Source organism: Pelecanus crispus, chromosome 2 (assembly GCF_030463565.1).
Source record: "Pelecanus crispus isolate bPelCri1 chromosome 2, bPelCri1.pri, whole genome shotgun sequence".
Lineage (NCBI taxonomy): Eukaryota > Metazoa > Chordata > Aves > Pelecaniformes > Pelecanidae > Pelecanus > Pelecanus crispus.
The window spans coordinates 22,482,576-22,509,567 of record NC_134644.1 but is presented as its reverse complement, the minus strand read 5'-3'; the positions used below and the strand labels follow the sequence as shown (position 1 = coordinate 22,509,567).

Here is a 26,992-nt window from a genome sequence, read left to right as displayed (position 1 = left end):
AGAACAAGATGTGAAACAAATAAAGTAGAATTTCTAAAGCACTTTAAAACCAGTTCTGGGGAAAAAACAACCAACCAACCAACCAAACAAACAAAAAAAAAACCAACCAAAAAAGCTCCCAACAAAAAAGCAAGCCTATAAAGAGTACTCATAATTTCTAATATGACCCTGAACTTTTGGAAGATAGAATATACCTATATAATTGCCTTAATTGCATACAGTACATTGTGAAACTTTCTTTTTTTCTTAATTAGTACCTGAACAGAAAGACTCTCAGATATATCTAGAATGAAATTCCACGCAAATAGCAATTTTTGTTGTCACCCATATAATAGTATGAAAAGAAAAGTTCATGGTTATAGTCTAGACTTTTTAAAATAATAAATTGACATTTTTAATTTTTTTTCTCTCCTTTCTGAAACAAGATACAATTTCTCCATACCTTTCAGAGAAATGGTGGAAATACTGTAAAATAAGTAGTTTGATTTAGTAGCTGGACACAAAGTTAATAATGGTCATGCATATGGGTCACTTTAATACAACTTCTACATATATTGTCCAGGTGTTATGAAGAAAATTATCTTTTTATTGACAGTGAAGGAGACATGTCTGGATTTTCATGTTGTATTTTCTGATCCTATGAAGCTTTTCCCAGCTAAATTCCAAGTCAGTGTAATTATAATCACTGTACTTTGTCAATTTAATTGGAAATATCTGCCTTTGGTCCACCTGTTTCATTCTATAGTTGCTTCATTTTGTTTGTTCATAACTAGGACTCTGATTTATCTCCTTTGTTTTTGAGCTCTAGCTTTTCCAGATTTTATGATGGTTTTAAAGATTAAAACAATATGCCCATTTGCTAAACTAAAAAATTTTCCCATTTACTTATACTAGTCTAATTTGCAAAACAATTACAAAAATTTAGAATCAGTTGTAATGTTAAAGACACATCGGAGTTAAAAATAACATTTTTTCAACATTCCTTGGGGATTTAGGATATATTTCTGTCCATAACTGATTGCAATATTTGTACATACAATAACGCACATATAATTTGCAGAAGTTTCTCATAAGTTGTTATAATTTTATCTCAAAGCAATAAAATGTTTCCCCTAGTTGTTCCCAGACCTAATATCTTGAATGTGAAATAAAGCTCAAAGACTATTTGGATCAGCAGTCACAGCAGAGCCTGGACTGGGCCAAGAACTGATTACAACTCTGGAAATTGGACAACAGAATATGATCAATGTCATTGAAGGTCCTTGGAGATAGGGCACTGTCAGCACTTGCTTTTCTTTTTTGCAAAACATTTTAACGTCTCCAAAACTTTCCTTAGCTCTGTCACAGAGCAGACATCCAAATAAGTATCAGGTCAGGAGAAATTAATTTTCAGTGATGGCAGTTTGAATGGAGTCTCTGAGCAGCTGGTGAGGGCAGGTATTTATCTCTACATTCATGATGTGAACTGGTGATTCCTTTTGGCAGTGGGTAGCTGGGGTATGGGAACAGATTTCTAACCAAAGGCAAACTGTTCCTAAAAGTGCAAGAAAAATTCCTGATACTAGAGTTTTATAAAGGAGAACCTTGTCAAATAGCTCTTCTCTTTTCTTTTCTCTGTACTGGAAGAACTGAGTAAGAAGACTTTTATCAAATCTAAGCTTTCCCAGGACTATCAACGATACTGGCATTATTAGCTCAAACCTTTCCCTATAGGTTACATATTCCATACACAGAGCCTGCCTCTCCCTGGGTGAACTGAAAACATGAAAGTTCTAACCCTACTTTGCATTCCAAGAACTAGCTAACAAGTTACTTGTACTTAAGTGTAATTATTGCTTTTCTCTCACACATCTAAAAATAGAGAAATAATGCTGCAGTACAGGGCATTCTTAGAAATATCAAGTGGTTTTGCTTTACTATTAAGTCAAGTCTTGCACCAGCAAAGGTGATCTGAAAAAAAGTTACATTTCACAGTATCTAGTCCTATATTACCTTTAGTGCAGTACACCTTTCTTGGGCATTTGAATTGTCTAGACATCCTGGAACAAAACTTCTATGTGTGGTTAAGACCACAGGCATGTGAGTGCTGCTTTTCTCTCCCTCTCAAACTGTAGGAAACAAGCAGAACATGAAGTGGCACTTCAGCACATACCTATCAATAGTCACTTTGGGCTGTATTTTACTTTCCTAGTTACAATGTTTACATGTTGAATATGGTATACATTAGACAAAGGAAAACATTATTTTGCATAAGATATTTGTAAATTTTATTTGAAAACTCAGTTTATATTTAGTGCTTTCTATCAAGGAAGATTTGAGGCAATTCACTGCACAGCCTTATTTTCATTCTATGATTTATTTTGTTCTCAAACTTTTCAACAGAATATGCCTTCCAAGTAGAATGATATTGTAACTCTCACAAGGTACCTAGCTATCACAAAATGTGTCTGAATTCCTGTTTAGTCATAGGATAAACAAAATTAATTAACAAATAAGTGCTGAAAAGACTGTTAATTGTCTAAAAAGTATAAAGCATTCCTGAGTGTGGAAGGACCACACTCAGTTCATGCTCACAAGTCAGACCACCTCACAAGTCTCATACAGGGAGAAAAAACTGAGGAAATGGAAATTCAAAAAAAGTGTTTTTTTGATCTCTGGAAACTTCCAACTATCCAGAATACAAGCGAAGGTTGCGTCACCATGTCACCAATAATCACAGAATTTGTCCTTAAGAAAAAATGATGTGAGGTTATTGACTAAGGCCTCTTGGTCTTCACCAAGCATGGGGGAAGAAAACCTAGCAGGTTTTCGTCTTTTGCTAGACCAGAGAGGGAATATGTCGGTAAACTGGAGAAAGCAAAGATTCTTTTCCCCACCTTTCTATTTTAGAAAATGCTTCTTTGTTTGAGGAAACCCCTTAATATTACTGTGCTGCATTGTTAGGTATCTGAGTGAAAAATAAAGTTGGGGGGTAGGAGAGAAGTAAATAAAATCAGCTTAATGTGCATAATGAATCTTTAAGTAAAGTAAATCCAAATTTTATCAGACTAATCTAAGACCTGAAATATTTAGAGTGGGATTCAGCTCCAAGTTAAGACTCAAATCAGATGTCATGGACATGTAGGTGTTAGCAAGATGTCTCAGGTATCTAAATTACAAGAACAGTCAATGTACTTGTCGTGGTTTCACCCCAGCTGGCAACTAAGCACCACAGAGCTGCTCGCTCATGCTCCACCCCCAGTGGGATGCGGGAGAGAATTGGAAGGGTAAAAGTAAGAAAACTCGTGTGTAAGATAAGAACAGTTTAATAATTGAAATAAAATAATTAATAATAATAATAATAAAAATAGTAGTAGTAGTAGCAGTAATAGTAGTTTAAAAAATGGTGAAAAGGAAAACAACAAGAGGAGGAACAAAACTCAAGAAAAAGCAAATAATGCAACAACTCACCACCCACCAAAAAACACCCAGCCTGTCCCTGAGCAGCGATTGCTGTCCCCAGGCCAACTCCTCCCAGTTTATATAGAGCATGACATCATATGGTATGGAATACCACTTTGGCCAGTTTGAGTCAGCTGTCTTGGCTGTGCCCCCTCCCAGTTTCTTGTGCACCTGGCAGAGCACGAGAAGCTGAAGAAGTCCTTGACTAGTGTCAGCAGTACTTAGCAACAACTAAAACATCAGTGTGTTATCAGCATTACTCTCCTACTAAATGCAAAACACAGCACTGTGCCTGCTGCTAGGAAGAAAATTATCCTAGCTGAAACCAGGACAGAACTATATTACTCTTTTGCTGCCCAGCCACTTGACACAACTGAATTGCACACATAAAGGCATCTATTGTTGTTTGTGATGCAGTAGGGTGTCTAAGAAATCCCCAGTGTTGACATATATATAACACAGGACATATGGAAAGTATATGCCCTTCAGGGGTAGTAGCTGGTGACAAGCAAGGATGTCTTACACATTTTGAGATGCTCTGTGTATGGGCAACCAAATAAAACTCTAGGTTCTATTTTAGTATGATATGATCATTCTTTGAAGTCCAACGATTGTACCAACCAGCTCCCCACCAGTTTTAATGGCAGCTTAGACACTTAGCTTGCCTACATGTAAACATAAAGGTTTCCCTGTAAGCTGAATGCTAAGTTTTTATTTTAGAACTCTTTTGGACATAGCTTTATTTTCATCATCTCTTACTGGTCTCTCTCTTTTCCTAGGTTGGTTCAGATTTGCTTTATCAGAAATGTTTTTTGAGTCGCCTTGCTGCCAGCTTAAGCAGAAACGGCTGTCAAGTGATAAGAAGTTAGGCTGACAGCCTTAGTGTGCTGGAAGATATGGAGTATTTCCCATAATACTGGTGCAGTATCTCATCTATGGGATGTGACACACACTACTTTAACCGTAGGCTAAGCAGTTGTTGTGGCACGGCTGTGCAGGGTGTCCTCTCCCTATGACGTCTGCTTCTGGTCATCTTCAGTGGCTGCAACCTGCCACTCTGGGTGGCTCGATTAGCATTTCCCTTTCACATGCACCTTACAGAGATGAGATTTTTTTCTTCATTAGATCCTTCTGTTCTATTCAAAATCTTCTGCCTTTGAAATCCTCTTGCTTCTTTCATCTACTTTCACAAGGTGTCACCTCAGGACCTCAGCCTCACCTTTTGTTGTCTCTACTCAGACCAGGTCATTGCCACTTTTGTATATAGAACTGCAGTAGGCTATTGCACACCTGGATACTGCAGGTATTCAAGACTGAGGCATTAAGGAGACACTAATTTAGATTCAAGACATTAGACTCACACTGAATGGTCTCTGCCAGGTAATACTATGGAAACTAATGCCTCCAGTATTACCGTGCAAAGGTTTCACAGCACAGACTGAAGATGATGGCTGATAACCAGGTCAGCTTCAGAGGAAAATTTAAAAGGTCAGAGTGTTGCCTTCAAAATACTGGAAATTAAGAGATTAGAAATAATTCATAGCTGTTACGGGAGAAGGCCTTCAAATATGCTTTCCTGTTTAGTCTGTGTTTACTTTGAAGATCTTTTATTTTTTTAAGGACTTTAGTGTAATTGAACTGATAGACTTCAATATTCTGTGTGTTTATCCAGCACTGCCATTTTTTACAGACACTTGGTACAAGATTTTTATCGATGAAAGTGTTTAAGAATTGGCTGCATAAAGCTTTATATATGGCATTTTTACTTTGATGCTATTACAGCTCAGCCTGAGGATATGTAAAGCATCATTTACATATTTTGTCAGACTAGAATGTGTCTTGTTTGACAGAAAGGTTTCCAAAATAATATTTGTATTAAATGTCATTCCATAACACTGAATTAAGTTACAAGGTCTGCTGCTAGCATAGCAATAACCAAATGTCTGTCTTCTAACAGATGCCTTTGCAGTTGTGTAGGATATGATATTTTCCAGTTTTCTGTTTATCATCTGTTTTTTACGGAGCTATTTGCAATTATATGGGGTTGTAAGAAAAACCTGAATTGTTTTCCAAATAGATGAAGTAGTTTCCATAATTCTACTGCTCAGATTCTAAGGGGTTTTTTTTATTCCAAACCTTTTTGTTAGTTGAATGTGTGCTTACATTTGTAGAACAATATAGTTTATGAGCACATATTTTGTTGAACATCATCTGGACCACTTTGTGTAACTAGATAGAGAATGTACAAGCATTTAAAGCTGTGATACCAAAAATTCATTTATTAGCATGATGAAAACTGACTTGAGAAATTATTTTCTACAAAAAACAACCTATTGTATGCGATGAATTTAGGGATGATGTGGTAAGACAAGGTGTTACATCAGAAGAAAAGCGACACCAATTTCAGTGAATGAGACCCAGAATGTCAATGTAATTTTTTTATGAGTAATTCTAGTTTCCTGAAGAGTTCTAATAACATACTTCCATGCTAAGTATGTAATAGCTAACTAGATAGAGAACTGAGTGAAACTGGAAGCTGAAACACTAGTTTTATACTCTGATAAATGGTCATAGAATAAGGACCAATAAAAATGATTGAAAGATTAGTATCTGAATCTTAGCATTAATTAATCCAGGTTGCTTAGCTAAAATATTTTAAGAATCACCATTATTATTACTATGCATACTTCATATAATTAACTAGTTAATTAAAGCAGTTTACTTGTAAGCATTAGCTGTTTTTCTTTTCATGTGTACTGAAGATCATAATGGAAATAACAAGATATGTTATCCTTGGGGGAAGGACAGCAGAGAGGAAGGGCTAAAAAAAGTAATCTTTAAAATGTTATATTCTTCAGTTTTAGATGGAAGAAGGTCAGGCAAAACAAATGCCTATCTAGAACAACTCTTTGTGTCTAAATTTGACTGAATAGTTTTTCATTTAGCAAATTTCTATTTTAATTTTTTAAAAACAGAAATGTGACATTCATCAACAGAAATTAACTGTGGCTATTTAATAGCCAATTATCAAGTAAAAATTAACTATCTATTTCTTGAAGTTAAAATGAACACAACCTGTCCACCAGGTCAGGAGTTTTATCTACTCTTTCCCTCCCAATGGAGAACATACTTTTGCTTCTCCCCTGCATATCCGTATATACAATCACTGGCACAGTCCTAGAGCAAATGCTGACTTCTAATTCTTAAACTGTTTGAGACTATAAACTTGGGAAACATGGCTGAAATAGCTCTTCTTGTGATATTTTGACATTTTTCATGCTTCTGCAAAAAACCAACACACACCTAAAGGCTCTGTGCAAGCAGAACCTCTGTTCTAAAGAAAGTATTTCTCTACTGAGAAAATGCATAAAAGCTACGCTGGTCCCCTTTCAAGTGACAATATCAAAAACAAGTTATAATTATTCCATGATGATAAACTCAGGCATGATTTTGATCATAAGCTTTTAAGCCTACTTCTCTCTTTTTCATAATTCTTAACACAAATGATTTAATGAGATATATAAAACCTAATTAGGTTGATAGATAGCAAGTTACTTTGTCTAGTGATCAAGAATAAACAGGAGCTGACACAGCAAATAAAGATTCACTGTCCAAGAGAGAAACTTTATCGTTGATCTTAATTTTTTGCAATAGGATAACAAATCCTCAACAAATACTATCTTAAAATCTTGCCTCTCTCTTCATACAAGGAGAAAAGATCCTTTCCATAGCAGAGATAATCGTGCTCTGTTGTGCCAGGCAGGGACAGAGATGGATTCATACACATCCTACAACTTGCTCCTTTTGGAATCAAATTCTGTGAAGGATGCTTATGTGATTCTGTGTAGTGACTTTTAGGAGATGTACAGATGCATGCAAATGTAAAAGCTGAAGAGGATGACTTCCAAGTTGGTGCTATACATTGGTCAAAAAGCTATTCCAGTCATGAAACTGAAGTAGTAAGGCTGCTATAACCCAGCCTTACTACAATTCTTTCCTTCTGTCCCTGAAGAATAACCCAGGATCAAGACTGAGTTTTGAGAGAAGATTTGCCTCTTAGTGGAGATAAAGAGTTCTAAGGGCTGAAATTGTTAATTTGAGAGTTTGGTTAGCCAAGCCAGTATTCAGTATTCTAGTGCATACAAAGCATGATCTACTGATTTATGAACTTGGAAACACTCAGAGATGTATTTTAGATTTTAAAAAAAATCTTTAATTTGGATGCCCAGCTTCAAATTAGTGACACCTAATTTGTCACAATGCAGAAATGCCACAGGAGAAGTATTTCTCATGATTCTGTCACAGCATAGATATAAAATTATTCTCCTGCATTTTGAAGTTGTCTAGTGTTGTGTGGCTAGGCTTCAAAAGAAGATTGGTGTAAGAAAGTATTCAGCTTCTGTTGGACTTTCAGATGAAGGTTCAGGCCAGGTAAATATGAAGTTTTCCAGTAGTACTGGGTTTTGGGTTTCAGATCTGTTTGTAATTTCTTCTGTGCTTCCCTTACCTTTCTTTCTGAGCAGAGGAAAGCTGAATGGCAGAGCTTGCATACAAATCAGTGTATCTGAACTGGTCATGAATAAATTTAGGCCAGATGCTAAAAGGGTCCCTTATCTGAAAACTGAAAATAGCCTTTTGGTAGCAGCAATGGAGAAAGTTACTGATTATATTGAAGGCAGAGGAATTGCTTGAGGTTGTTGCCTTTTATAAAAGTGAACTAGACCTAGTGGTTTGAGCAATTTCTTTTAAAACTCAGCTTCCTATGAAGTGGGACAAAAGAATTTCATCAGGGCTTTCTTTCCAGCCATAGACTTTTCTGCTCTTTCCTTGTTCAGTCAATTGCTAAGCATATGTGCTACTATTTGCTTACCTCAAAGAGTGCTGCTAGACCTGAACACATACTGAATTGAGGTACAGTTAATAAAGCTATCATTGCTTTGGGGAATAAATGATTGTCCTGAATTGGGCTAACATTAAATGAGGATAATCAATAAAAAAAATGCTTTTGTCTTAAGAGTTCATACTGGCTGGAAAAAAATTAGGGAACAGAACTACTTGATCACACTAGGAGACATTAACTGTAGAAGTGACATTAGAGCATACAGGTTCCAAATGCAACTGTTGTTGCTTGCAGAATCTCACCTCAGACTGCTTATACTAACTTTATCGGTATATTTTTCATCTTTTTCTTTCATTGTCTGAGAACAAACATGACTGTAACACAGAGGAACGAGAAAAGCTGACTATATTAGAATCTAAGTTTCTTTGAGATATTGAGTGATTAGTTTGTTGGTATCTCTCTCTTCCATGAAGCATAATGCATTTTTCATTTTCCTATTGACTGTTCCAGTGGAGCCTCAAAGGTGTGTGGAAAGCTGTTCAAGACATCAACAAAATCTTTTAACTATCGTGTCCTCTCTGCCTAACTATAGCATTCTGCCTGACATAGATAGAAAGTTTTGTACTATCATATAGTAAATGCAGTAATCCTGAAATTTATTCACAGAATCATAGGATCATGGAATAGTTTGGGTTGGAAGGGACCTTAAAGATCATCTAGTTCCAACCCCCCTGCCATGGTCAGGGACAGCTTCCACTAATCCAGGTTTCTCAAAACCCCCATCCAGCCTGGCTTTGAACACTTCTAGGGATGGGGCATCCACAACTTCTCTGGGCAACCTGTTCCAGTGCCTCACCACCCTCAGAGTGAAGAATTCCTTCTGAGCAATGAGAGATGAAGGATTCTTAAGGGTCATGAGATTCAGTTTAATCAGTTTTGGACTTTTTTTAGTTTCTCCTACTCTGACTCTTACTCAAGTACTGCTAAAGAGTTTAAGCATGCTGAAATTCTTTATAGAAATTCTGCACAAATTGTGTTTCTTGAAGCTCTTTCACACTTTCATCCCATCTGTACATAACTGAGAATATTCTGGAGCAGTTTCCTTTGTAATTTACATTTGTATTGTTGAGTATTAATACTACTTTAAGGGAATAGATTGACATTCATAAATAGTAGGTATCCCCAACTGATAATATACATCATTCGTTATCTTCCCCTTTGAATAGTGAACAGTCTTATGCCAATTTAAAGCCATTCCTGGACAACGTCATAGCGTCTAACTTGTCAAAGAAAATGCCAGTTCCTGGGAAGACATCTGAAGTCTTGTGGACATACAATACAATCACTCAGGGACTATTTTCTACTTTTACTGCTTAGGCCATATCTTTCTTCATGCCTTTGTTTGAGAGAGAAGGGGTTTCTAAAAGTATTTCAGTTTATACTTCCAGCTGTGGAACCAGCGTTTCTCAAGTTCTGGCCCTCCATGTCCACTGGCTTCTCTCACCTAGGTTAGATCTGACCAGGAGGGTGTCCCACCCTCTGGTCTCAGAGTCAGGGCTGTGACTGTAAATGAGAGCTGGTTGGTCAGGCTTTCAGTGGGATTTGAGGGAAGCATTTTCCACCTGTCACATTTACTGAGCACAGACTGGCAGCTCTGGCAAGTTGCACAAAGCGGATTTATCACTGCACTGCAGCTCCCCCTTCCACTATATGCTTTGAGCAACAACTTGGAGTGTGGTGAGAATATAAAAGGAACACATATTCCAGTGCAACCAAAGAATATATCTCCTCCTACAGCCTGAGTTATAACATCATCAGGTGCTTTTAGTTCACTGTCTGCCCACCTTTCTTTGGTCTCCTTACAGAAATTCCCTTCTGAAACACCTCAGCTATTCAGTTTGTGCACTCCATTTCTCATGCTCAAACTGTTCTGATTTATGGGTTTCTGCTTTACTTCAAGCCATCTTTTAGATTCAATCTGTAGATTTTTCTCCTATTGAAACACAGGCAGTGAAATCACTGACCAGAGTCTGCATTAGGCACCAGGAAATGCAAATGCCATACCTTCTTCCACCCTTCAAACAATCAGATAACAACTGGATCATTTAACTGGAGGTCACAACTAAGCCACTTTGGGCTCTAAGGTAGAGATGTCATCAGCTATGCATCAGTCCACACTTTGATAAAAACACTATAACATTTAGCTGCTCAGGCAAGGTTTCAATGTACAGTTATACAACACATTTTAGGTGAGCTGTTGAATTGTATTTCTAAAGGCCATGCTACAACTTGGAATCAAGCCTGGAGATCTTCAGAAGGCAGCTTGGCTGGCTTCCTTCCAGATCTGCTGCACCAAAATATTCTCACATGGCACCGGGTCTTTATGACTGCCTTTTATGGTCGAGAAAGCTGGAGGTACAAGACTGCGTTTAAACCTATTGACCTAAAAATGTATACTACTACTAAAAGTCTCAAATGAAGGGAGAAAAAAAAAAAAAAAAGATATTTTTAAATGTTTTGCATATTTTTAGGATTGTTGTTTTTATACCTAAGTAACATTTCTTCTTTCTGTGTCTTTTCTAAGGAGTTCAGGCAGTGAATATTTAGGGATTTTTCTTTTTGAGCTAGAACAAGGCAAACCAAAATTTTGTTTCGTTTCATTTTATTTTATTCTTATTCACCATGGGGGTTTCCCATCTGGAGATTAACTGAAAATTTCCTTTTAAGCTGACCTGCTAGAATGTTTATAGACTAAATAGGTGTAGAATCACTCAAGCAACATTGGAAAATATGCACTATTTCTATTACTGACAGTATTAGTATACCAGTACTGTAGTAGTGGAGGGGTTAAAAAGACCTCGTAAGATCTTCTTTAGTTAATACCTGCTTTTTCATTTCTTTTGAGTGAATGCACATTCACATCACCTAAGCACTTGAGACTGAAGCTTTTATTCTTTATAATATTGTTTTTAGAGTTCCCCTGCCCTGCCTATAGTATATCCAATAAACTCAGCATGAAGGGGCACTGAGTGCCCATCATGACTTCAGCTCCTCTTATTCTTGAGAATTTCTGTTAACCTTAAATACAGCAAAGCACAATGTTAGGGCATACTGAATATGTCACAGATTCGGCGTGTCTTAAAGTGTATTGAGTGACTGATAAATGACCATCCTTTTCTAATGAGAAATAATAAAGTACCAGCAAATGGAACAAAGAAGGTACTTCTGTGCTCTGTCATGGATAGAGACGATAATGTTCAGTGATAGACTACCTTGCTCTTTATGTTTTTGATTCTTAATGGTTCTGAGGATTAATATTACTAGATCTGACTACTGGAAAGGAATTCTTTTGTGTCTATATGTGGAAATGGATGTAATGGAATCAACTGAGGAAGTTCTGGTTGTTGGAGAAGCCTTCATCAATTCTTTCTGATGGCAGAAACTTAGAATGTTAATGATTTCTTGTCAAAGTCCCACTTGCAAATGAACTCAAGCTGTTGTTTTTTAAACTTTGGGTTGCTCAGAATGCAAATAAATATGTCAAGGTACTTGAGAGGCTTACAGAACCAAAAATTCAAACATTTGCACTCAATCCTAGAAAAAACAGACTATTTACAAAAAAAGTGCTGAAAATATATAGTAGGTTTTAACTGTCCTTTTTTTTCCAGCACTTCAATTTCTGAAAATCTTTACAAATTCTTGTAATTTCCAAAGCTTTGCTATGAAATTAGATGCATTTTTCAGATTCCTGTACTGACAAGTCATTATTACTGTGCATCATCAACTGTAATGAAAGCATTTTACTCTGTGTCCTTGGGTTATACTGGTGAGATATAAGAGGAAAGATGTTCTTGGTAACAAATTTTTTTTTTAAGGACACATACAATTCAGTCATACAGTAGTGTCAACTCAGAACAAGAATGATAATGGAGTAATTGTTGCAGGGAAAAACTCAGAGATCTAAATTATCTAGAGAGATCTAGACATCCCTGGCATGTCAAACTCTTAGCCTGCTGATTAATTGCTCTGGCCTCTATACCAGATTATCATTCTACAGGAACTCTAGCTTTGATTTAGAAACAGATATACTTCTAGCTATGTGAATGTCAATAAAATCTTGTGAAAATATTTTTAAGCAGATCTAGCTTTTCAAGCCTACTGATGTGTTACTCTGGTACTTCTGAGAATTGCAAACTATCCCATTCATTTGATTTGGATTTTGGTTTGGAAAACATAGATGATACCATTAACTACAAGAAGTTTAAGAAGCACAAGTTTAACAGCTTTTGGAATATCCTTATCACCAATCTATTTCCCGTGGTTCTAAAACATTAATTAATTTGCTGGTTATTTTAAAGCAACGCTGATATAAAATAAGAATTGAAAAAGAAACAAGTGTAAGTTACAAGAATTAGATGTCAAATGCTTATGAGTAGAATTATAACTAGTGTAATCCCATATACAATCATAGTTTTGCAATTTTCTAGTAGTTCTGATCTTCTTTTATCTTTATCAGTTTAATTATCATACTTACTTTATTTCCAATAAGCAAAGATATTTAAAGGACTAGCTTCAAGAAGATTGGAATCTCATGGAGAAATCTGAGTTTTTCATCTCTATTTTGTAGCTACTATAGGCATAGATAAACATTTAATTTACCTGTTATAAATTCTCAAGATTATATAAGCAAATTAAGGTCCCCAACTGCACTTTGATTTTTAAAACCTCAAAGCACTACTATTAACATGTAATTTAACCTACTGTATAATATTAACTAGGTTTTCATCTAACATTTTTCTTGATTTATCAAATAATTTTTAGTTAAAATAAAGTATATCTCTTGGGAAAAAAATTGGTCTTTATTTAAAGCCCTTAGCTGATGGAGAATTTATCACAGTCCTTGGTTACCTGTTCAGTGCTTAAATACTCAATCATTTTATTTGAATTTGAACTTCACTAACCTTAATTTTCCAGGACTGGATCTTGTAATGTTGGGGGGTTTTCTACTTGATTAGAGCTTTCTGCTATCAGTGTTTGTCTTCTTACAGGTAATTACAGAACATGATCAAGCTATTTCTTAAGCTTGTCTCTGAAAATTACATTAATTGAGTTCCACTTGGTCACTCAATATAAGCATGTAATCAGACAATTCCTTTAGGAATCTTTCATGGCCATTCCAAGCAAATATGACACAATTTGTTTTCATCAATACTGAGTGAAAATGAAATGATTGCATACTCAGATATGAGTGCAAACACCTTGTGAGAACTTGTCGTGCATTTTAATGGCAAAGTAACAAGTGGTATTTAAAAAAAAAAAAAGCTATTACCTGCATAAAGGGAAGGATAAAGGATAAAAACATTTTGAAATAAAAGGCAACCTAAATATTGTGGAGGAAGCAAATAACTGATAAAGAATTTGGGTGATAAAAAAATACGTTTAAGTATAAGGTGTTTCTGAACAGAGATGTAGGAAGATCATCTGAAGATCTTAAGAACTTTTAAGTGATAGCAGAAAAAAACAAGTCCTTCTCAAATATATCCATCTGGTAAAGTAAAAGACAAGAATAAATAAAAGGGTGCTTGTGCATCAGCTTATCATACATTAATAGAGTTAATTTATTTTAGAGGATTTCAAATTTTATTTTAATGTATTTTCAGAGAGGAGCTAAACAAGCAATGAAGTTATTACTATCATATAAAGTGATATAATAGTAGCTACCTCATAGAAAAGTCCTGTTGTGATACAGTCTATGGTTTCAAAGGTAAAGAAAATTTTTTCCCCTCTGGAATTACTTACTTGAGAACACAATGATTCTTGACAGAGTTGGAAGCTTGCATGAATAACACATGTAGATGCTGTTTCTTAATATGAATGTCTTTTCTGTAATTTATTGCTGTTCTGCCTCAATGCTGAAATCTATATACCATGTTATCTTTATTACAATTCAAAGTTCATTGACGTAGAAGATAAACCATATTTCAGTTCTGCTAGTAAGATTATTTTGTCTTGTGATGTTCGCAGGAGTGGTTTTTTTCAAAATACATTTAAGAGAAATACTTCTATAAAATAAAGGTGATTAATCTTTGTCCTAGTTACATATTTTAAAATATAAATGTTCCATCTGTTAATTTTTCTCAGAGTATATAAAACAAGGGGATTATTGACTGGCACAGCTGTTTTCCTCTGTTGTGTAAATCCTCCTCAATTCAGAGATTATTGATCTGAAAGACACTAACAGCTCCTTTGGGTCCACTGCAACCTAGTGTGTTGATACAGTTACCACATAGGGCAAAAAGTCTACCTGCTAATAATCTTTAAAAAACACTGCTTGGAGGAAGAAGTTACTCAGCCTTGCTAAGGAGAAGTTCCTCTCAATTAAATATCCCTATTATACCCACAAGCATCTATATAAAAGAGTATTTGGATTTTTAGGATTGAGAAAAAGTAGTGAGGAAAGGAAAATTGCTCAAAAAGCCTTTTCTTATAGGGTTTCATTTGGTTTTGGTTTTGGGTTTGTTTGGTTTTTTGGGTTTGGTTTTTTTTTTTTTACAGTTATAAAGCCTTAGAAATATGTCATTTAAAGAGAAAACATACTACAGAAGTACATCCAGAAACAAGTCACGTTACAGACTCAGTTAGACAGTGTAATATCATTCATCACACATGCTTGAAAAGATTCATTCATGCCAGGATTCAAGATGGCTCTTTTGGTTTTGTTTTTCCTCAGAAAACAAAGACTTCCACTTTTCAACTCTACTTTTTTTTTTTTTTGACCTGTAATTAGAAATGCTACAAAGGGACCTCAAAATGCAATAGTTATTGCAATTATTGATCATGATGAATAGCAAGGAAAAGTATTGCCAAGCATGGACTGCATCCTGAAATTTAAATTCCTAGTTTGCTGACAAAATAAATTTTTTGCTTAAATTGTTAGTGTAATCAAATAAAAGGAATGTAGGGTTATAATAACTAGCTCCTAAGAATAGAAGCCATTTAAATTAGGCAGCAATTCTATAACAAATCTCTGTCACCCTTTGGGAAACAACACAAATGATTGAAATTCTGAGGCAGATTGACAGAGAAGTTTCTATGGACTCCAACTGTCTTGCTGTTTGCAATAATTAGACACTGACTGGTACATCGATACCATTATTCCATTCTTTTGGACAGGACCATTTTCAGAGATACTAATAAAAATCACATGGATGCTTTGATAAACTTGTAACTGTGAACTCCAAAAGGTCTTTTTCTTCTAGTCAGAGCTTACCCATTTTCCTTGTCTCCAGCTCTGAAGACCTTTGCCTGATGTTCTTGACTTTCTAAGTCATTATCAGACCTTCATTCTGGCTTGCTGCTTTCTGTTCAGGACTTCTGCCTCCTTTCTCTGAGCAACTGTTAAAAGACAGATCATACACAGGTCTTCTAGAGTAAACATGATACATACTTTTATGTTACTAAGATGTCAGGAATTAAAAATGAGTAATTTGCCTGGAAAATTTGCTATATATTTTTATGGTATTCCAATATTTATTTATTTATCTGTTTGTTTATTTTTAATAAGTATGTGTTAGGAGGATTTTTTACTTAAAAAAAAGGGGTTAATGCTTGTTTTCTTTAGCTAACATCTAGTGATTCAAGGCTTGTTTTCACCTTACCCAAAGCCTACAGCAAAGAGGTGTGGCAATGCTTTTTTACTTAGTTTGGGGCATTTGTAATTTAGAGCATAAACAAAGTCCTAGGGATGGAGGTTGCCAACACAGCAACTGAATACCCCAGCTCTTACTTTTCTTTTTTTAAATAAATCTGTTATTCTGAACTTTTAACAAAATCCAGCCTTATGTGAATTTCATTTAGCTCCATCAGGTCCTCCTTTAAATTAAGGTAGTGGTAATAGAAGCATGTTTTTAGCACCATGTGATTTTCAGTACCAATTAACTCAAATTCTTCCCATACTTGTGCAACTTTCATACATGTGCATATTTTAATTTTATGTCTGATGAGCTAGTATGGTAATACTCCCATTTTAAAATAAAATTATGTTTGTGCATTTATTTCTGGCATAACAGAATGGAAGAAGGAAATAGGAAGTGTCCATTTCAGAATTTTGTGTTTCCCCTCCTGATTAGAGAATGTGCTGAAGGGGCTGGTTTTTTATCCACAGCCCTGCAGAAACTGATCTGAAATGAAAACATGAATCTTGGCAATGGATCCTGTGAAATGAGTCCTACAATTTTTAGGCTGTACAATAGCAGAATTATCCCTCAATAATGCCAGGAATACTACACAAAAAGGACAGCATCACCCCACTGAACTCGTCTGGGGGAGAAAAAAAAAAAAAAAAAAAAAAAAAGCAAGCCATTAAAAGGCAAACCTCTGTAGTTAAAATAGAAAAGCTTTTTCTTCCAAATTGGGGCTGCTAAACTGAGCTCAACTTCGCAACTAAAATGAAATGTTTTAATCCTACACCACATGAAAGGAGAATGTCAGCAATTAAGTCAGACTAGAAAGCTTTGTTAGTGAAGGAATGCCTTGCTGGAACTTGCCTTCAAAGGCTTTACAAGGGAAACAGTCATTTATTTAGGCAATCTCTTGACAAAATACAAAAGAAATAAACTGATAATGGATTGGCACTTCAGGGGAACCAAAGGCTTTTGACAAAACTGTTCTGAACCACCCTCCTCCTCCTAAATATCAAACTCTCCAAGATGTAACCTTCCAGTAACCTTGCTGGGCTGCATGGCAATGCAATTCACCAGGACACCCCCATTCTTCTCTTTTCAGGCTCCTGCTCACATGGCTACTGGCCATGTCAGAATGGCAAGTGTTACAGACCAGAACAAAGCTGTGATTTTGAAGACAACTGCGGGGATAATACAGATGAGAAGGAATGCGGAACTTCCTGCACCTTTGAGAACGGCAGATGTGGTTGGCAAAATTCCCTGGCAGACAATTTTAACTGGGTGCTAGGGGTCAGCTCACCTCAAAGTCTTAGACCTACAGGGGACCACACGCTTGGAAATAGAACTGGTATGTTGTCAGTTCATAAATGAGATGTAATTGTTTTCATGGATCTTCTCATACCTCCCTTCACAGGCAGCAGGGGGGTTCTAACATGCTTAATCAGGGTGTCATTTTTAATGAATTAAATGAGTAACAGCATCAAAATATTAATTACTGTTGTCAAATGACTTTAAGTTAGGAAAAATTGTTTCTCAGTTGTTTCTTCTTTAAATATTGTTGTATGAGTCAAGTAAGATAATTTGTTACTTGTCAGGAGAGAGGCGTTTGGTTTGGCTGCAGCTTGTAAGGGTGAGTTAGCTCAGCTCTGAGATCCACTGGGTCCTGCTCCTCCAGAGCTGGTGCTCATTTCCAGGAAGCTTAAAGTTACCCACAGTGACTATTCACAGTTTAATTTTAGGTAATTTTAAATAAATAAAATTAAATAAATAAACCTCCTTTGTTTGTGGCAGCGCAGCTCCTGGTTTGTTTTGGCCAAAGCACCAAAATATCTGTTCTTGTCCTTGCTACAAGCTCCGCACCTTCATCCTCTGCCTTTGAAGGTCCCATAGCTCGGGCTAAGATGTTACCAAAGCTGAGCTCAGAAGTGATCTTAATTTGAAATATTGCACAACAGAGTAGCACAAAGACGTGGAACTTGTATTTAGTAGTTGTATTTAGTAGTTGTTGAATGTTTGCATGAACTGCTGAAAGACAAAACTGAATAAAACCAAAGTTTACTTGAAGATATGCAAGTGAAAGCTTGCCAAGGTGACTGAGTGTGAAACAGGCAGAAATAATCACAACGATTATGTTTTCATATGTTTTTAAATTTTGAGACAGTCTAGCCTGGCTGCATTTCACTGATCTCAAAGTAAGATGCAGTACAAGAGGACTGTCTGCCAATGTGTCCCTGTCTTTCATTTGGCTTTTAAAATAGCTAGTTCTGTTAAAACACAGATTTATGTATCTCCATGGTATACATGTTGAATCAGCCCTACATACAAATAAAATTACCGCTGATCTAATTCTCAAGCCTGGAAATTTACACTATAATCTGAAAGTTAAGTGGTTTTGTTGTGGTGAGTGATCAAACAGGTCAAATTCTTCATTTCTTACTCAAGAGCTGTTCTATAGTCTTGAAATTATGTTCTTAAATAAATATATTTAGAATTAATTTCACTTTTCAAAATTTTAATGTGGTCAATTTTTTAAAGGTGAAGGTGATATCTGGCCATGTTGTTAAAACTGATAGCACTTAATAATTGTGTTCATCATGAGAGAACCTAAACAAAATTCAGCTCAACTGGTAACATTTTGTCATGTATGGTAGAGAGTACTACAGTATTCAGTGATTGGTCCTTGCGCAAAGACAAATTTCAGCTCTTACTTCCAAAACCACAGCTCTGGAGCTTAGCTCTAGCAATTGCTTAATCCTAACTCACCTATTTGCACATCTGTTTTCAACATTGAAATGTTGGAAATTTGCTTATGACTAGAATTACTTCATTCTGGTTGGAATTAAGTGATTTGTTCTATTATCTCCTAGCCAAGCTTGACTATCTGTGATCAGACCACTGTCCTGCAGTTCTGGTCCCAGTCATTCAGATCAAGGGGCCTTTCAGAGTGTCCCTTGTCTGCCACCTTAGTCTGGGAAGTTGCATTCCAAAGACGACTGTGAAATTTTTGGGGGTTGGGTTGTGTTGTTTTGCTTTGGTTTGATTTCCTCCAAACAGAAGTCATTTGCCTAATACTAAACAGGTGTTCACAAACATCAGCATGCCCAGCACCCAACCCAGTCTAGCCACGTCTTCCTAGCAGACATGATGCCATGATATGGTGTGCTTTTGATATCTTGTAGTGTTTATCTACATGGCTTTTTTAACACACAAAGTAGCAGATGTGGATAAAATAAGTTCATTTGCATTTTCTAATGTGTGGGGTTTTTTTTAAATATTATCATGAATATGCCAATACACTTGTTAAATGTATTCTTGACCACAGGGAAAAAGCAAATTTCTCATCCCATAATATTATAGCAAACATCTATGGTTGTAAAGTAGCCAGAGAAGTGTCAAAGCTAGAATGAACCCTTTTTACTCAATCTCTAATAAACTAATTTTTTTTCTCTAATTCATATACAAACTTCAATAGATGTGCAATTATAATTTAACAGTGTGTTATTTATACATTTATATTTATGTGAACTACACATTTGGGTTTTGTACAAAGGAAAAAACTGAATTTGAAATCTTGCAGAGTTTATTATACTTCTGATTAAAAATAAAAAATATAAACTCAAGGAACATATCAGTGCTGGAGAATATTAACTGCAGGCATCTATTTTTGCAATTTCCTCTGACTAAATAATTTAAATGTGAGTTAATATTCATACATTAAAGAGTACAGATGGCCAAAGGTAATATGAATCATTAGGGATACCTAATGATTTATAAATGTATGAAGGTTATTTGCCTGTTTCACAAGTTTTTGTATAGTGTGACTTGGTATTTTGAAGGTTTTCTTTCAGAAAACTTCGTCCTGAAATTTATCAAGGTGCGGTTATTGTATGATGTACTGTCAAAACAGCAGCTAATGCTGTTGGGCAAGGACGTGTAATCCCAGTAGCTGGGAAACATGGAAGTATTCTCACTCTTCTACACAGGCCCATCCAAATCTTAAGCTGCTTCCAGTTTATTCCTGATATAACAAGTACACAAGGAATGTGATCTGGTCATTTTTTTGCCCTAAGCCATGGTTCACTAGTATAGGAGCAACATGGGAAGTATATGTCATATGTCTCTGCATTTACTTTGCTGAGTCTTGGAATCTAATTTGAAAGTCCAAAACAATTTTTCAGTAATACATCATTTAATTTCAGGACAATTCCTGTATCTTGAGGCCACTGCAATAGGTCTCAAAAGTGAAAAAGCCCATGTGAAGAGTTCCAGATGGAAAGAATCAAGTGGGACTTGTGTAATGAGCTTCTGGTACTTCAAGTCATCAAAAGCCATGGGACATATTCAGGTTATGATTAAGGTAATAAAAAGACCTTGTTCTTTTGAATATCTGATATGTGCAAGGGTGTATGTGCTCCAGCAGAATGCTTCAGCTCTCCGATGTTCTGTTGTTGGGCTTGTAGACTGGAAGAGCTCCCATGTGCTTCCTAGTTCAGTGCTGGTTTTTATTATTCTAGTCCTTTAAAAATGGTTTCACCATTTCTCTTCCAAAATAAGTTCCTCTGCAAAGCCACAGAAAACCTTTTTAAAACCTCTTTCCATTTTTCCTCTTCACATACAGTACCTTTCTCTTTTATATTCTCTATGTGAGAGCTATTTTTGTATTTTGCTGCCATCCCTGTTGGTAGCTATCAGTATACAACCCTATCATTCTGATGGGATGACATCCGCCAAAAAAATGAATTAGCAACCTGCACAAAGTGAGAATAAAATGCAAAAATATTACTATATTAAATTTTTTATCTTTTTATGTAGACAGGTACAGAATATATAATCAATTTTCTTTAGAAATGGCATTTTCTTCACTATATGTGGGATGACCAAAAAACTGTAAAAAAAAGAAAAAACTACTTATTTAGTTACAAGTGAAAACTGATACGTTCCTTGAAAATTGGCTGTTCTGTTTGTTGTTCATTAAAAAGAAAAAGGATTAAATGCTTGTAAAAGAAAGTTTTAAATCATAATATGATTCTGAGTAAAATGTAGAAATTAATGATCAGTGTAGCAAAAGCATGTACTTCACCTCCTTGTGCATGCTATGCATTTTAATGCCATAAGGCATTTTAGTGGTGTTCCAACATAATGACCAAATATACCACTTCTAGATGTAGTAGATACCTTTGAAAATGAGTTTGTGTATTTGTGCTTACCTGTATCTGTCCAGGGAGTTCTGGCTATTCAAGTATAAATCATAATGCAATTTATTTGCCACATGTCTCTTAACTTCTCTTTCTTCAACATCTCTAATAAAATCTTGGGATAGAAATTATTTTGGTGAACTGCATTAAAATTTCTGTTTTATTTCCAATGCACATGTTAACTACCTTAACTTTTAATGATAAATCATATTTTATCCTTGAAAATAAATTTCTAAAAATTGTTTTGCAAATGTTCTGGATATTATAAGAATAATTCAAAAGCCTGGAAGATAAAACACTTCAGTAGTCTTTATCATCTAAAGACACAACTTAGGTTAAGTCTGTCTGAAATAGAAAAACGATGGGTCCTTTGACAGCCATCAGGAGATTTATTCATGGATTAATCCAAACACTTGCAAATGACAACAGGCCACTCATCAAGTAGCTGTATAGTTAATGAGATATATTTATACAACTATTTTTCCTAGAAAATCTCAAACTCATAAAGGAGGCAAGTAGGTTATAAAAAATAAATTTGTTGTTTGAAAATAACTTTTCTTTGGCAATGTACTAAAAAATGAAAAAAAAAAAAAAGCTCCCATTACTTACAAGGAATAAGGTGCAAAAATAAACAATTATCAAATTATGTTCTCATCATGTTACTCAAAGGGTGCTACTCTTGTAGCACCCAAATATTGTAATTATGAACATTTTAGGATATCCTAATTTTAATTGTAAACTAACTTGCAAACTAACTTTGGTGGAAAATAAATAGCAGCTGCATCAAGTTTGTGTGAGCAGTTTGCACGCAAATTATCACTGTTGATTGTGTGCAGCAATTGTCATATTAAGTATGTTGCAGCATGGATAGTTGCCTTAAAAACAGAAAATAATTATATCTCATTTTATTACATGCAGTGAAATTAAGAATACACATGCAAATACTTGTGTTAAACAGGAGACAAAAGAAGTGAGATAACAGAACATCAAACAAACCACACCACCTAAAAAGAGTTAAAAAGAGACATTTAGTCTCTCTTGGTATATTGTCTCTGAAGTGTTCAAGTCCAGTAGTTAAAATTCTTAATTATTCTTTCTACCCTCAGGATGGACAAAAAGATTTAATGGATTTTTTTTTTGGTTTTTACAAAATTGACCTGAGCAGTGTTTTACCAGATGGTTATCCCCATTGATAAGAACCTGTAGAGATTCTTTTCTACTGTACTTTTTAATATTTGTTTGAAATATTGATGTTCAAATACATTACTTTTATGGAATTTTCTAGATCATGATCGATAATATTTCCTTTCTCTATGTTTTACGTTTTCTCTGTCTTTTATTCTTATTACAGTGAGACATTCCCTCTTCTTATTTTCACCTGATTTTACTATCCTAATAAACTTTTCAGACATTATTTTCATGTTATTTTAAATCCTTGTTTCCAGTGAGCTTAAAGAGACTTTTGAAGGAAGTGTAAATAGAAGACATTTGAGTAACAACTTGTTATTCCTTTTTCTTTAATGAAGGCAAGAATTCTACATGGAGATAGGAAAAATTATTCTCATTATTGTATCCAGGATTCTTTTGCAGATCAGCCTATTTTCCCCACTATGTTGCTTATTAGGATTTGTGAGTCAATATTATAATTAGAGTTTCTATTTAGCAGTGTCTGTATGAATAAAATCTAAGTAAACAACACATAGTCATGGGAAGTGATATTAAAGCTTCTCCTGCTAGTTCAAACTGCAATACCAATATATTTCCATGCAGTTTGAGTATCTCTTGATAAAGTTAAGTTAATGTCAGTGAAAGCAGACCAGTAGATTGTGATTAGTTGAAAATGCACGGAAGAGAAGATGACCTGGGAAGGAATTTACCATCTCAAGTTTGACAACTTATCAAACTGTCTCTAGCTAAAGTCCATTAAAAGTTGAACTGAGAGTGAACACCGTACACACCAATGGCACGGTAATGAACAATATGATGAGGAAATACCATATGGCAGCAGAATGAGGAAGACATTTCTCCTCCTCCTGAATACCACAGTAGAAGAAAAATGTTAATCAAGAGTAAAAAGCCATTTTTTAAAAATCACAGTTCATGGTATGTATTCGTGTCTTCTCTTAATATTAGCATTGCTTGTCCACATTCAGGAAGCTTAAGAATATTATCTGTTATACTACTAAAGTAGTGTCTGAGGTTATGATATAACCAATAAAACTGCAGGATCATAAAAGGGATACTATAGCCAAACATGAACTTTTATGTTAAGGTTTGCAGTTAGGGAAAACAAATTCATTTTCTAAGGGAATGTCTCTGCCGTTACTGGGTTTTTTTCCCCCTCAAATTATACTACATGTTCTTCATATAAACATGTCTGTATATGGAATAATAATAGAACCAAAATGATGGGCTGTTGAACTAGTTGCAAAAATACAATATTCTTCGAATCAACACCCTCAACATTTATGGAAATGAAAGATGTTGACATTACAGCTATTTATGGAGACTGCAATATCCAACTCACCATCCATCTAAATTGAAATTGCAAAGTGTTTAATAGCAAAGTGTTTAATAACAAAAGCACTGGGCAAACAGAATATTACCAGAAGAGATCTGGATATAACTAGTCAAAACTTTGCTACTGCAGTGAGATTTTGAGATACTTTTAATCTTCTCTGTGGCAATCATAAGAGAATACAATCCATTGTAGGAAGTATTCTGAAGCTAAAGTGCAGCATATTCACTATGCCTGTTTTAGCAGTGATGGTGGGGTTCCTTATCAACACTCAATATTGGTTTATTTTATAAGTGAGAAGAAACAGTGTTATTTTTAAATGTGTTTCTAAACAGGCAAGCAAGAATTCTTAGGTGAAAAGAATGATACATGTTACTGTTCTGCTGATCTGAACATCAGTTTCCTACTGCTGCTTAAGTTGATTCTGTCATAAAAAAGAAGCAAGACTTAGGTATCCCAGTGGGAAAGGAAAAACAGTGAAAGGATAAAACTATTTGTTGAAGATATTTTTTTTGGGATCAATGTTAATTGCCCTGCATATAGTCATTGTCATTAAAAAAAATAATTTTTGATTTAATACAGTTGGGGGGGGCCTCTTTCAAGGATTTTAAACAAGCTTCTAAAAAGAAACACGCAGATGTATAAGGAAGGTGAAACCTGCCATTAGTAACTACCTCCACTGACTTTGAGAAGGCCAATATACACAGATCTCATTAGGAGGCTCCAGTGGACCTTACTCAGGCATTTAATTAATTCCATCCAGCTCCAAATGAGCAAAGACTTAATGATATTCAGGAGGACAAGAAGTCCCGACCGGCTCATGGCAAGCGAAGCAGGGCCCCATTGACCCTGACACAGTGACAGACTAACCTGGCCAGGGCAACAGGCAGCTGGAGCCAGCAGCCAGTGTCCTCCAGCTGCAACACGGTTGCTGCAGCTTCTCAGCAAAAGCTGGAAGCCGTCACAGTTGTTCCTTTGACATAGTTATTGGTTTTAGCTAGCCTAAGGTAGAGAGGAAAGGAGAGGAGAGGGTTGTCGAAATGTATGGCTTAGCAGGTGCCACAGCTCGGGTGGCTGATGACTCATGGTGGTTTTTGTAATTCCCTTGTTATTTTTAGTGGAGCATCTTACTCTCCTGAGCTGTTGACACAAAAACCTGCAGCAGAGAAGCATATCATAGAATCATAGAATGCTTTGGGTTGGAAGGGACCTTGAGAGATCATCGAGCCCAACCCCCCTGCAGTAAGCAGGGATTGAACCTGTGAACTTGGCGTTATTAGCACCATGTTCTAACCATCTGAGCTAACCTGGCTGGTCTATATATATATATAATTCATTGTATTCTTATACTGCAACCAGAGGTAAGCATTCATTCAAAGGGTTGGGGAGCTGGAATAACACATTTGGACGTGCTTTGAAGGAAAAAAATATTTTGAAGAATGGTTAAAGAATCACCCTTGTATTTTAGAATCTGGCTCATGAAGACAAGAGGTTTATCAGAGTATTTGTAATTTAAAATCATCGTGAGAAGTTGTTTGTATGTGAATTATTAAGCATTTTTTTTTTTCTTTGAGAACTTGACCTTTTCCTCCCATAGGAGATGTGGACGATGAGTAGTAAAGCATCAGTGTGACTAAGGGCATGGTTAGAAAACTGAGCAGGCTGACAGATTTAGACAGCAAGATGCATACCACATCATCAAAGCAACACAACAATATCCTGAAACTTTACACCTGGATTCACCAGCCCTACCTCTCAGGGCTAATAACAATTTCCTATTTTCTATGCCAGCCTGGCACCATAGTGCACAATGTGACATAGATGAAAAATGCACCGTTCTCCAGTACTGTTTCACTGAACCTATTCCCCAAATCAGAGATCTCTGTGAGTGATTTACTTTATTGATTTGTCAGCTCATAATCTCACAGTGTGATGGTGGTTATATTGCTGCTTTTTAGCATATGAGGCTTTGAAGCACTTCTGGGATCTTTGCAGGTCAGACTTCTTTTTCCTCTTTTCTAACACTTTTCAGGGCAGACATTCAACAGTGAAAGTTGTGACAAGTGTGCCTCAAGACAGAGTCCTTTTAAGGAACATAGACCTGCTGTTTAATGATTTTTACTGAAGCAACAGCCATGAAAATCAGGTCTTTTTTATATAGCAGCTGTGAAACAGAGACGTATTTTCATGAAGACAAAAGGACTTTGCCTAAATGATAGAGATGTAGCCTTGAGCTTTGAGCATTTGTATTAGTTTTTCATATTTCTTCTTCTAAATAGGTAAATTTAGAAATTTAATTAACATATCTTTTTAAAAAAGAAAAATAAATAATCCAACATCTAGCCTGGTGCCTGCTGTTATCTTTTAGAAGGCATATAGCATTGCTCAGACCTGAAATCCCAAGATAGTATCTAATATTCCTGATCAACAGCTCCCCTTGAAAAAAACACACTGAGCATTTCTAGGAGTTCCATTTAACCTCAGAAAAGGTGGAAGATCTTTCTTTTTGCTTTTTCTTTTCTCAACTCTTTTTACACCCCAAGACCCCTTGGTCTTCCACTGAGAAAAGTATCTTTCTTTTGTCAAACACAGACTGAACTGAACAGGTGTTATACTAGCAAAACTTCAGTAAGCACTGATGTAGCACTAGTGCTCATTGTAGAACATTAATATGTTTCCAGGTTTATCCTCCTTTAATGCAACTTTTGTTTTCAATTCATAGTTCATTTTTAGTGTCTTGGAGATGTTCTAGTTTCTGGTAGTCTGTATGTGTATTTATTTGTAGGTTGACCCCATTGCATTACGCAATGGTGAATTAAAAGAAACACAAAAGGCTGCTTTAAGTAAAATTATCTTATCATTGCATGCACTGACATCTAACATGGTGGTAGAGAGCAGTTATCATTTGCAGCAGAGACTAATACTGCCTATGTCATGGCAGCTTTGACAGACTTCAGTTTCTTCCCACTAACATACTTACCATGGAGACAAAACTTTCCATAACCTGGTAACTTTGTGTTGCTTGCCTATGAGAGTGTCATTGCAGCTCAGAGATGAATTGCCTGCAGACTCATGGAAATCCCATAGTTTATTCATAGGAGTTTCCTATCTAGGTTTTTAGACTCAAATTCTTTTGACAGGCTTTTATGTTCAGTCACACACTTCATGTTGTTCAGCTACCCTCGGCAGCTCCCACCTTGCCTCATTATTTTGTAACTTGTTCCTGCAAGTTTTGCCAGGCCATATCTCCAAAATTAAAAAAACCAAGGAGCTCATATACAGAATTTTAGTACTACTCTTAAGACTGAATAAACCA

At 35.7% G+C, this 26,992-nt stretch overlaps 1 protein-coding gene across 1 annotated transcript in view; it reads left to right on the top strand.

Annotated features, from left to right (window-relative positions):
* MALRD1 (MAM and LDL receptor class A domain containing 1) overlaps positions 1-26,992 on the top strand; it is a 285,717-nt gene that overhangs the window by 128,170 nt on the left and 130,555 nt on the right. Inside the window, exons 26-27 of the mRNA XM_075728156.1 lie at positions 17,066-17,311; positions 20,163-20,320. Coding sequence (XP_075584271.1) covers positions 17,066-17,311; positions 20,163-20,320 — 404 coding nt within the window. The remainder of the gene's footprint in view (positions 1-17,065; positions 17,312-20,162; positions 20,321-26,992) is intronic.